The sequence below is a fragment of the Ailuropoda melanoleuca genome, chromosome 10, assembly GCF_002007445.2.
Source record: "Ailuropoda melanoleuca isolate Jingjing chromosome 10, ASM200744v2, whole genome shotgun sequence".
Lineage (NCBI taxonomy): Eukaryota > Metazoa > Chordata > Mammalia > Carnivora > Ursidae > Ailuropoda > Ailuropoda melanoleuca.
In genome coordinates, this window is record NC_048227.1 from 88,780,926 (window position 1) to 88,793,564 (window position 12,639).

At 43.7% G+C, this 12,639-nt stretch overlaps 1 protein-coding gene across 19 annotated transcripts in view; it reads right to left on the bottom strand.

The window, feature by feature from the left end:
- The window catches only part of PLAGL1 (PLAG1 like zinc finger 1), a 111,421-nt gene that overhangs the window by 3,032 nt on the left and 95,750 nt on the right, over positions 1 to 12,639 (bottom strand). For 12 of the 19 annotated variants that reach the window (XM_034669231.1, XM_034669238.1, XM_034669232.1 and 9 more), the window contains one exon: positions 3,746 to 4,230. The exons of 4 other annotated variants lie outside the window; for them this stretch is intronic. In XM_034669231.1, the coding sequence (XP_034525122.1) occupies positions 3,746 to 3,897 (152 nt within the window). In that variant the 5' untranslated portion in view covers positions 3,898 to 4,230. Of the gene's footprint in view, positions 1 to 467; positions 583 to 3,745; positions 4,231 to 12,639 lie in introns of those variants that run through there. 3 more of the 19 variants (XM_034669241.1, XM_034669246.1, XM_034669240.1) reach the window with 3 other exon arrangements.

Genomic DNA, 12,639 nt, shown 5'->3' on the forward strand with positions numbered 1-12,639 from the left:
CTCTAAAGACAGAATACCTCAAAGAGTTAACTGTCAAAATGGACGTGAAGCAACATATGTCGTACCGGCAAGCCACAAGCTGTCATTACGGATTCTATTTTAGAAGGAAAACTAACATACAGGGCTTGGCATTTTATATGATACACTTACTTATTAAAATGGACTTTAAGTTTTAAGGATGACTGAAGTTTTAATTGAACTTTAATTGATAGGATTTCCTCATATCACTAAGTTTTTAAAAACCAACAGAGTTTAGATTTTAGGAAATCAGTGGAACTACAACAGAAATGGAACTGTGATGGTTTCCAGAACTGATCTGTGCTTTACAAATATAAAACCAGTATTCTGAAATTTCAGATCAACTAGGATGACTATGGCTTGTCCCGGAAGCTCAAAGAAAAACTTTCAACTGTTGTAGCAGTTTAGCCCTTTTAGAAAAAGTCCTTTTGAATTGCCAGTGAAATTACCAGTGACCTCCAGGAAGTAGGCTGGATCTTGAAGAACTGAAGACAGGGCTGCACGCCTCTGAGATGCAATTGAACTTGTGGCTTTGGATACAAAAGAATTTCTAACAACTCATTTCTGTAAGAAAAGGATTTAAGTCAAAAGTGTACTAATCATGCCTTTCACCCAACTTTCTACCCTAGATTGTCCATTCCTGATCCTTTTCTAGAGGTAGAATTGGTAAGGGGTCTACAGTAGCCAGTTCAAAAATATAAAGATGATTTGAGCCAAACTGTCATTTTCTTAAAAATAAAGCAAAACCTTCTATCTCCTCCTCTCTCCCTTAAAAAAAATCAGCTGACTTTGTGCAGGGGATAGAAAGAAAAGGAAGTTCCACCCCTTCCCTCCACGACACCAGAGCTCAACATTCACAGGGCTATGTACCATTGTACAAACAACATGGAGGGACGGCAGCCAGTGCAATAGGCATCTGAGAGATGGAAAAGAACGCTGTGGCCCCATGTTCCACATGTGCTGAAATACACTGCAGATGGGGTCTTCCAAGCCTAGTTAGAGGGCAAACAACCCCATTCTTACACAAGATATCTATAGATACATCATCAAGAATAGATGTGAGGGTGAATGATTTACAAACTTGGCATTTTAACAATTTTCGATTTCGTCCAGTACTAGTGAATAGGGCCCCCAGAGCTCTGCCTGGGCTCTTCTATTCATGCCTCTCTCCCTTTTTTTCTTTGTGGAGGACTGCGATCTGATTAGATTCCATTAATCTCCCATGGATAGACAGATCAATGGCAAGTTAACAACTTGGACTGTCCTACTCCTACCTGTGAGAAAGGCACCGGTTGACCAAAGTCTACTTGAGCAATTCCACTGAATTTCTGACTCTCTCCTTTGCCTAGCATCCAATTCTTCCCCCTTTCAATTGATCCCTTACTCATCATGCAACAAGCCAATCCAGAACATGATCAGCTTATAGCTGAAATTACTTCAACTGGTTTCCCTCCCTCAACTTCTCTTCTTGCCTCACAGCCCATGAAACCACCAGTTTCAGTCTGTGCTTTAGGCAGCGCCAAGTGTGGCACCTGGGCCGTGCCAGTGATCTCAGAATTCCTCCAGGGTCCCTGCTTACGTTAAGACTTCCAACCGGCCTTGCCAAATCATCTTTCCTTCTTGCCTGTTGCTGTTTCCACCTGCTTTTCCTGGTTGCTGTACTGGGACCCACATTCTCTTCTCTAGTTAAGCAAGTTCTTTTCTCCAAACTCTGCTGATAAAATGGAGCCTTTGTTGCAACTGAGGGAAATGGGAGGGAATGCTGCCTGTCGTAAAAACTGAAAACCAAAAGCCGAAAGCATCCCCACCATCTCACCACTCTTCCATTCGGTTTTAAGGCCGCTGTTGGGGCGGAGAGGCATGCCATGCTGGCGGCCATGCAGGGCCGGCGGGTCCTTGCATAAGGTGCACGGCTGCCTGTTTCTGCCTTCCTTCACACCCTTCCCTGGGCAAGTTGTTTCCCTTACTCAGAACTACCACCGCCTAAACAAACTGCTTCAGAAAACCTCAGTGCACCCTACCACAGTAATCCCGCCTAATTCTTGTCATTCCAATTGTCAGCTCCACTGTCTTCTCCCAGTAGTTCCGTCCTATACGTGCCTTGTTCTCATTCACTCCATCAGTCTCACAGCGGGCTTCCTGCAGCAACAGCTGGTTCCGGCGTGCGGGGGAACAATCACCGCATCCCCAGGAGCAGCTTGTTGCAAAACAGGAAGGCTTTGCAACAATATCGGTGCACACAGTAGGCACTCAATACTTACATATTTATGGCAACTAAATGTTGGCCTATGTACCCATTTGAATTTTAAAATACCTATGTGTTTATAGGCTTATTTTAAAAACGAGATCATATTACATTAATCTATGGCAGTGGTATTCTAAAGGGCCAGGAGCATAATTTAGTCTTTTTAAAACTTCCAAGTGCGTTCCAAGGGCACTCCAAGATTTAGTAATAATGTGGTCCATGTTAATACCACTCAGAGGGAAATCCTCTCTGGCCAAATTCTGACTCTGATCTGTGTGGTAGGTCTGAAAGTTGAGCTCTGAAGTTGAAAGGCAAACGACAGATTTCCCTTAACCAGGCATCCAAAGCAGCCCACAGTAGTGGGGACTCTGTGTGTGGACCTCAGACGCAGCACACAACATTCATGCTCGACGACCGTTCTCAAGACCAGTGCACAACTGAGGGGTGTTACGTAGGTATTGTCTTTTCTAGGATATAAAAACTTCTGGAGGCAGAAGCTATAGCTCATGTATTTATTTCCCCCATGGAGGTGAGCATCTAACAGTCGTTCAAGAAATAATTCAGACTAAATGTACTATTCTTTAGGAAAAAAAAAGGGGGGGGACTGGTCTGCTAAAACCGTGGGGTTTTTATCCGTGTAACATGGATGCCTTTAAAAATCCAATTAAATGCATATCCTCAACACCTGTATACCCAACAGAATTCCACCTGTTAGGCTGGACAGACTGCTCCCAAGTTGAGAAAAGCTTCATAAACTGACACTTGGGAGATGTCCCCTCGTCTCCAACCCCACTATCAGGACCCGGACTGTAACCTCATACTTCACAGCTGTCCACTTGCCTCTTCTCTCTCCTCCAAATTACTATGAACCATCTTTCTAACATCCTAATCAAAATCCTGTGTTTCACCACTTAGACTCAGGAGAATAATAATAACTCTTCAGGACAGCGGATAAGGCCTGTTAGGAGTGGCTTCCTTTTTTGCCTCCAGTCTGAGCCTCACCCATCCCTCCTCCACCGCTACCCTCTGTACTTGTGTGCTTTAAGGTCAAGGCTTTGGGCTTCCCCAGAACCTCCTCTCTGTCCACCTCCTGGTCATTCTTACTGTCACAGCCCAGGACTCCCTGTCTGAGAAGCTTTGCCGGCCCTCATCAAGCTGTGGAGAACGGCTCCCTCCACCTGCGTAGCTCTGTCAAAGAACTTACGCTGCATTTTAATTGTTTGCATGACTCTCTCTCCAGCATGGGTCTTTTCACCTCTCTGTTTTTATGCCTGGCATATCATAGGACCACAGGAAAGAATGTTAAAAGAATGAACTGATGCTACATGCAACACTGTCACAGAAAACCACAGTAAACGGGTGTTAGGGGCTAGTGTGCGTCCGTATCCTGCATCCATTTTCCTTCGCAGTGTCTGGTCAGGGGGCTAGCTAAGCCATTTAAAGGTATGTGTAAAAGTGCATACCTTTTCTAGAGCCTCTCACCTCATTAATTTATATCTGGAAATGAAGGCTTTGCCACAGTCTGGCTGCAAGCACTTGTAAGGTCGCTCCCTGGAGTGGGAATAATTGTGGATAGTGAACTTCTCCAGGGTGAGGAACGTCTTGCCACATAATTGGCAGGGATAGGTGGCCATGGGCTTTACTTCTCACACCTTCCTTTTCAGATGCGCTGACCAAATGCTGTGCCATTTAAGCACAAAAAGAAGGATGGTGCTGAGCACATGAGCGGAGCCACGGCAGCCTGAACTCCAGGTCAGGGGAGAGGCCGCGTCGTGGGCCTGGGCCTGGTTCTACCCAGATATGGGCCTCTCAGTTACCATGAGCTTTGCTTCCTGCTTTCCCACATCCCAGTTTATATATGCAGTCTCGGGCTGGGAGGAGAATGTCGGAGGCACAGGTGAGGTTCCAGGAGCAGAAAGGTAATGTGCATCACTAGAGCTGGCGCATATCCTGGATCACCAGACCATCTGCAGAAAGAGGAACAGAGGAACCGTGTTCTTGAATTAGCCATTTGAAAACTGCTCTTCCTCCCCTACTAGTTCGGCATCAACTACCCAGAATCAACACGTGTCTTTAAATGGCCCCAGTGCAGCCCCCAAGTCTCCCTCCTCCCCGTGCGTTTCCACCGATCCTTCAGCACTTAAGTCCTAACTGGCGAGGAGGCCGCACAGTGTTCCGACGGTACAGGAAGCACGCGCTCCCTTCGACAGAGACCGCTATTTCCATAGACACAGTATTAGCTACTTCAGATCATGACTTCAGGTCAGTGGGAGACTCAGTCGACCAATTAAAAAACAAAAAAACACCTCCCCTGTGCATTGGAGTGTTTTACTGCTACAGAAACAAAAATCATCTCTGCTTATTCAAACCATGCGCTCCTCCTCTTGGCTCGTTGTTAGCATAACATACATTGTTTATCACACCTGTTTAAACTTCCACGGGATGAGATGAAATAATTTGTATACATCCAAGTTAATTTGTTTGCAAGGCTACCAGGCTGAAGGTCTCAACTCTAGGATGCCAACAAAATGTGAATAAAGCTAGGTTAGCTCACTGCTGCAGGGCGTGCGGAGCGGAGACAGAATCTTCTCCCGGAAACAGTGGAGGCTCAGGCTGCCTTCAGAGGTACAGGTAGCATCCTCTAGTGAATTGTTCTCCTCATCTCTTCCCCTTGGTTTATAGGGACATTTCCTCACTCCGCAGCCCCACCCTGGAGGGCCAGCTACGTGTCTGCAGACCACTTCCAGGAGGGGGGCCTGCTGCCTTCTCAATCTCAACCTGTCTCAAACCAAAATCGCCAGCACCCTTCCAACCCAGGCAAGTCGCTCAAACCCAGGCTCTTCTGGTTCTATTGCTGGACCACCGTGTGAGGAGGCTGACGTCTCAGGCGGTCCCGAACAACGCAGTCACACCCTGACTACCTAGAATCCTGTGCTTTTCTCGAGAGAGTAATTCGCAGGCAAGTGGATGCTAACCTTTCAAGTGCCAATACTTAAAAAAAATTAGAGTACTCTATGTTTACATTAAACACACTGGAGTAGCTTTTGTATGCAGGCCAGCCTTTTCTGAGCTTTGCCAAGGAAGCAGAGCACTGGGTAAAGGGACCAATCATAGCAGGTCTTCAAGTGCCTGTTTCCTGCAGGCTTCCATGGACCGCCCAGTCTTTAGAGCTGCTCTTTATTGTTAAAAGTTAATTTTTACTTACCTTTTCACAGTTACTTTCAGATCGGAGAGCTGGAGTCTAGCTAGGTGAAATTTTATTGTAATAACAATCGAAGCATCTTTAAACACACCAGCTCACAGCACATGTGCACAGAAAAACCAACATTCCTTTTCTAATGGGCAAAAACTGCAGCAAACTTGCTGCTTTCCTCATCAGCTAGCTCAGATGTTTTCAGTGTCTGGTCAGAGTTCCAGGCACATACCCCTCACCGAGGTGCCCCACCTGCCTGGAACCCTCAGAGTGGACATGCGCACTGGTTCAAAGCTAGGGACACGGGCCGTCTCAGCCAGCATCTCGGCACCAAACCTTCCTTCTGATGGCAGCACGCACATACCTTGTTCCTCTGTCACCAAGTGTGACTTGAACCGACCCCCTCTCCCCCAGCTCCTTGTCCCCTCACAGTATTGCCATGTATTCATGCCCAAAGCCCTCCCCTGAGGCATCCCCAACAACTGGCCACAGACAAAATGACTCCTTCCAGGAACGCTATCCTGTGTGGCCGAGTTTTTGCTGCCAGGTCTCCTGATGTGTCCTACTTCTCGTCCAGCCCAAGTCTGGCCGTAATACGGGCCCAGCTATAAAAGCCATAGAGTTTATCATTGTCACTGAATATACTCATTCACTTGAAATTTCTGTGTTCTCTCCAGATCAAAAAAGATTAAAATGTACACACTGTATGAAGTTTGAAATTCATCTTTTCCTTGTTCTCATCATAGCTGAACTCAAAATAGCACCAGTCCCTCAGGAGAAGAGCTGGCTTGGTGGGAGGATTTTCTCTCCCTTCCACCAATCCCCTGCATATACACTTCTTTCAACTTCACTAAGTTCATTCTCCCCACTCTTGCTTTATGAGAGATGACCAGTATGTCCAAGAGAACTTTCTGTGATGACGGAAATGTCACATACATGATGGCTACTGAACACTCAAAATGAGATGCTAAGAAACTGAAATTTTTGTTAAAGTAGCCTCATGTGGCTAGTGGCTGCTGGTCTCGGTAGCACAGCTCAGCGTCACACCTGAGAGAGAAGACGGCAAGGTTCTGCTTTCCTTCAGCCCCAGCTGTGCTGATTCACCCTCAGGTGTCTCCCTGAAGCGTGGGAGGGGTTTATGTAGAACAAGTCCCTTGCTCTATGAATACCGTGGAAAGATTCCCCAGTTCAAATTCTAGCTTGCCCATTTGTTCGCTACATCTTGCGTGTGTTCTCCTTGTTTGTGACACCACCTGATGCATATAATGGACTGTTGGGGACCACCAACTGGAACAAGAGGGATCTGAAATACACGGTAATCTAAAAACACACCACACAAATACAGGTTGTTTATGAAACACTGGGATTAAAAGTAGAAGCCGTCAGCTGCACAACTGGCACAGGGTTCTAGCCACTCCAGCTATGAATACAAGAGAAAAACACAAGTTCTCTCCCTCTACATAACCTACCATCACTTATTCACAGTGGGAGGAACACAAATGGCTCACACATGCAGACAAGACCTATGACACTGCAGGTAAAAATTAGTCTTCTTTGTTTCTCAACAGATACCAATTTTGGCTGATAGCTTACCAACACACCAAGAATACGAAGGAAATGTAAGATTTATTCAATTTAGACTTAAAAAAAAAAAAAAAAAAGAGTACCTGCCCTTTAGCACTAAATAAAATTTTCCCAGATCCACTTTCCAGCCACTTCCCTAGATTCCAGAGCCCAACAGTCATGGACATCATTACCTACATTTTCCTTGGCTTGGCCCCTCAAAGATGGTGGGTATATAATCAGAGATTTTTAGACATGGCATGTTTTATTTAAACGTGACACATTTCCTCCCTGTGTTCCCCATGGAACTTTCAAAGAACAAATGTCACTGAAACATTTTTATACATATTTAACTTATTTCATGAATGTCTTTTTCCAAGACTTTGTGTGTTCTAGGTCTATGTGTTAAATACACCTCGTCCAACACCAACACTAAATGCAAAGTTGGTCCTCAAATGTTGAACTGAATTAATTATGTGATAATCAACACTCTAATTTCTTCAGGAAGTCTTTTTTAATGATGAATTCAAATTCAAATGGTTTTAACGTTTCATTCACCATAACTGTGTATTTCATTAATGTGGACCCTCAAATATAAATATTTACACTGTTTTCATTATTATCACAAACTCCTATAAAAATAGTCTTTCTCAACAGATTATAAATGCATTGTGGCTGAGGATCAAAGCTCAGCTATTTTTAAAAAAATAAACCGTGGGGATAATACAACGTCCCCCATCTCCACGTACATGACCAGTACTGACTGGCTGCCGCTGATTCCAATCTTTGGTTGAAACCTGATGCGCTTTCTGGCCACATCCTTAAAACAGACCCGTGATTAACTTTCTAATATCTGGCAAACCACCAACAATCCTAACAGAGAACTGACAATAGGATGGTCCTGATGATAGTCTATTCTGTGACTTGACATACAGATTGCATTTGAGTCTTAAATATGGTAATATTTCAACACCTGTCACCCTGGAGAGATAGTAAGTCTTCCCCCAAAACATCTCAGGACATAATTTTCAATCCCCTTGATTCTAAAAATACTGAGTGAGTGATACAGATCTGCCAGTATGCCAAAGAAGGCTTGTGCCATCTGCTTCATTCTGTTCATGCTGATTATTTTGGGGATGAGTGAGGATCAGATTGGAATAAGAACATATATATATGGCAACAGCTAGGAAAGACTGTTCCCTAGTGCGGGTGGTATACGATGGTAGAGGTCAGAGCACAAGTGTAGTTCTAGGATGTCCCCAGTGCTGCAGTGCTGCATAACACAATCAGCTAATGGGGGACGACAAATGTTCTTCAACATTCTCAAAATAAACTATGACTTCTGGCTTCTATTTCCATTGTGCCCAGTGACACAATGCAAGGCCCATTTCTGAGAGGAAACTGAATTTCCATTTTTAATCTTCCAACATGGGTACTCTAAGCTCTTTTTTTGACTCCATTCATCACCATTCCTTGTGGATAAGAAGGTTCTGCTCCAAACATTTCCCTGTGTCTCATTTTCCCATAACTTGGGATTGTTTTTATATAAATGTGTGAAAAACAGTTGTAAAAGGGCCTCTATCAAGTTTCTGTTTTCTTCTTATGCTCACAAAATATGAAACAGCCAATCATGGAGCAGGGTGGGTGGAAGCTCATTGCTTACTTGGCTCTAGGAGCCCTCTAGAGAGGGTGTTTCTCTTAGTATCAGTTCTTTGAAGGATTTTGGTAGCAAGTTTCTAACATCAACAGAAAAACTATCCAGAAACATCAGCAAGATAAAGAAGAGGATTCTTAGAACCTCTAGGTAGTTATTTCTTATTATGTACCTGCACTGTAAAGTTTGGTAGGTATTGTATCTGACCCAGTATGGCAGACAAGTTGGGGCTCAGTGTATGTCTAATCAGCAAAACAGGTGCTCACAGGGCAGGACTAACTTGGTTGTGGATAACAAATGTGAGGCCTTGATGAGTACCTTACCAGATGGCTGTGGCTAGGTTTTCACTCTTAACCTAGAGCAGGGGTTCATAAGTGGCTGTGAATTCTCTAAAATTTTGTGCAAATTAGGAGGCATGTATATTGGAGTCCTTATGGGGAGAGGGACCAAAGCTTTCTTTCAGATTTGCTAAGGATTCCAAGACTCAAACAGGTTAAAGGCCATTGACTTAGATGAAAACATAAAACAAAACAAAACAAAACCTTCTTGGTGCTATCAAGTTAGTGTGTTCACAAAGTCACTGATATGTCCTAATCCACGGGCCATATATTTTCTGTCTCAATCACTGCATTTTATCAGGTTAGAAAAACCTGATAAGAAAAACCAAAAAAGGTTCTATAATAATGTTCTTCTGAAATTGAAGCAGTAAACAACTTGTACAAATTTCATTTCAAATATGACTGTGGTGGCGGGGGGCACCTGGCTGGCTCATGTCGATAGAGCATGTGACTACTGATCTCAGGGTCATGAGTATGAGCCCCACAGTGGGCACAGAGATTACATAAAAAATAGATTTAAAAATATGGCTACAGAGGATAACTATCATGTAAGACAGGCTGACCTTCTGCCTAGAGGGCAGACTACCCTCAAAATCATAAGGGTTCATTTGTCAGCACCTTGGAAAATCTTTTATATGGAAAATGTCTGTGTGTGTGTATTTATCCTCAATACAGTATTAAGATGTCATCACTGAAATCCACTAACACCTGAGCTGACAGCCCCTGGGATGAACTCTTAAGCTGGATCCACAAGGCTTGACACCCTGCCATGTCTGCACACCTCTTTCCTACAAAGGCCCGGTAGCAACCAAGGCTGCAGGTCAGTCCATCTGCTATTTCCTTAATGTGCCACGTTCTGTCACGCCTCTGTGTTTTCCACACGATGCCCCTTCCTAGAATGTCCTGCCAGCCCTGCCCACCTGGCCAACTCTTCCTTCTTCCCGTCACTCCCAGGCAGAGGAATGACCTCCTTGTCTGCTTGGGGAGATGGTGAACCTGGGAGGAAGCGATCAGAAAGTCCCGCTGAAACCTGGGGGGCTTGGGCTAAGGAGACTGTGGTGGAGATAAAAGTAGCTCACACCACAGCTAAATTAGAGCAAAATCGGTTTGGTGAAAATCTACATCCACAAAACGTTCTCGTGTTCCCTCCAGAACTACTTATTCAACAGCCTATTCAACGTCTCCACCTTAAGACATCTGAGACCACTTGTTCTCCCGTGGGGGGAAGCACTGACTGCCCTGCCCCTGTGTTCTGCCCTGGGGGGCACCCCCCCCCCCGGAGCAATTTCCCCACCACCTGCTGAACAGTCAGGATTGCTGCCTGCTGACTTTTAAATTGTTACCTTGAGAGACTTAACTTTGTTAACTCAGTGACTAAGCTCTTATTTTCTTGGAAACAAGGCCTAAAATAAACAAGAAAGCGAAGTGACTTATGTATCTAATATTCAGAGAGCAAAGTAATGGTTGATTACACCACAGCTTCAGAACATCAAATCTACACACTAGACAGAAAATGTCAATAAGGACAGGGTTCGAACTTCCTATTTACAGATAGTTGAGTAAAATCTAGTGAAAGATGGCAAACTGAATAAAAGGATGTGGCTCCAGTCTCTCCTGAAACGCTACTGAAACAGCATTAATGAGATTTTTCAAAAATACAGCCAAAGATAACACAAGAGGAGAAACTGCAGCAAAATGTTGGGAGCTGGAAAGCAGGGAAACAAGCAGTAACTGGCTTCACAGTCCTCAGAAAGCTCAAATCTAAACCAGTAGTGAAAAGCTATGGGGCAACCTGATTTACCCTGTGGAGCCCATCAAGACACACAGAAATGTGGGCACTAGGTAACTCGGGAGGGGAGGGGAGAGTGGGTGCAAGAACAGAAAGAGTGGGAATGTCTGCTGGTGAAGCATTCAGCCCTCTGACCCCCTCCCAGGAGAGGGTCTGAGGGTGGCGCACTCTGCTGAAACTGAGGGACTTCAGTGGAAGTTTGTAAACGCCCTATCTGGCTATTGGGCTATTGGAACACTGGCGACCAGGCCCATCCCCTCCAGGAGACTTCTCTGGGAAAGCTGACCAGCACAAGAGAAAGGAACTAATTACAAGGACAAATGGCAGTCCCCAGGTTTACCTGCATTAACCCACAACAAGCCCTATTTAAGTACACAAAGCTTCCATCAGCTTTTTAATGGCTCCACTCATAAATCAGCAGATAGCTGAGGATCACCAGAAATCAGAAGAAAGTGTCTAATAAGAAAAACTGACAGCTAGGAATAAATAGAAAAAAGCAGCTAGGAAAAGATGACGATGACTCTATGGGGAAAAGAAAACTTCAAAAACAACTCTAAATAGGAGAGAGAGAGACATCCCTAAAAGAACTATAAAACACATACATACACACAGAGATATTTTAAAGAAAACAACAGAAAAGGCAATAGCAAGGGCAAGACCCAGGGGCAGGGATTTGAGTCAAACTCTCTGGGGGAGTATATGAGAATCAGCAGAAACTCATCTGATGATTCTTGGGCACCTTTATGTTTGCCAGGATGGCTTCTTTTGAGGGTACCTGCTATTTCTACATGTGCTCCTCCTAATGCTCACTAGTGATTAACACCATCAACCAACCTTTTATAAACCAGCTAGTATAACCCAGAGACTAACAATAAAATCGTTCATAGGTTAAATCGTCAAAAAAATGCACTATTAGACCAAAAAAACAGAAAAGAGGAGGTAATTTTTAAGTTAGTGAAATGGCTATCTTCATCATATGATAAAGATACCTATTAAACACTGCACCTTGTTAAAACATTTGTACTAGAATGGACCTACAATAAAGCTATAAAGAGATGAAAGATATAAAATTGGAATGGAATAGATCTTTCCTTATTTATAGATGACTGTCTACATAGAAAACTCCAAAGAATCCATACACAGAATAATAGAGAAGTTTGGCAAGATATTTAGTTACAAAAATCAAAACAGAAAATCAACTGTATTTCTAAATGCCTAGCCAACAGAAATATAATTAAAAATACCATATACATTTGCCACAAAACAAAGATATCTAGGAATAAATCTAACCACAAAGGCACCATATATTTATGGAGCAATTTTAAAACTATACTGAAAGACATTATAGAAGGATGGTATGTGAAAAAATATACCATGTTCATGAATAGGGAAATACAGATAGATTTATTGTAACACTGTCAGTTTTTTCCATATTTATATATTAATTCAATGAAGTGGTAGTAAAAATTCAACAGGGTTCTTTTTTTTTTTTTTTTTAAAGATTTTATTTATTTATTGGACAGAGATAGAGACAGCCAGCGAGAGAGGGAACACAAGCAGGGGGAGTGGGAGAGGAAGAAGCAGGCTCATAGCAGAGGAGCCTGACGTGGGGCTCGAACCCATAACACCGGGATCACGCCCTGAGCCGAAGGCAGACGCTTAACCGCTGTGCCACCCAGGCGCCCCTCAACAGGGTTCTTTGTTAGAACGCTGATCATTCTAAATTTTATATGGAAAAGGAAAAGTCCAAGAAGAGCCAAGAACTTCCTAGTCCTACTGGATTGGATCATACTCATAATCATACAAACAGACCATGGTATGTCCCAAAGAAGAAAAAGG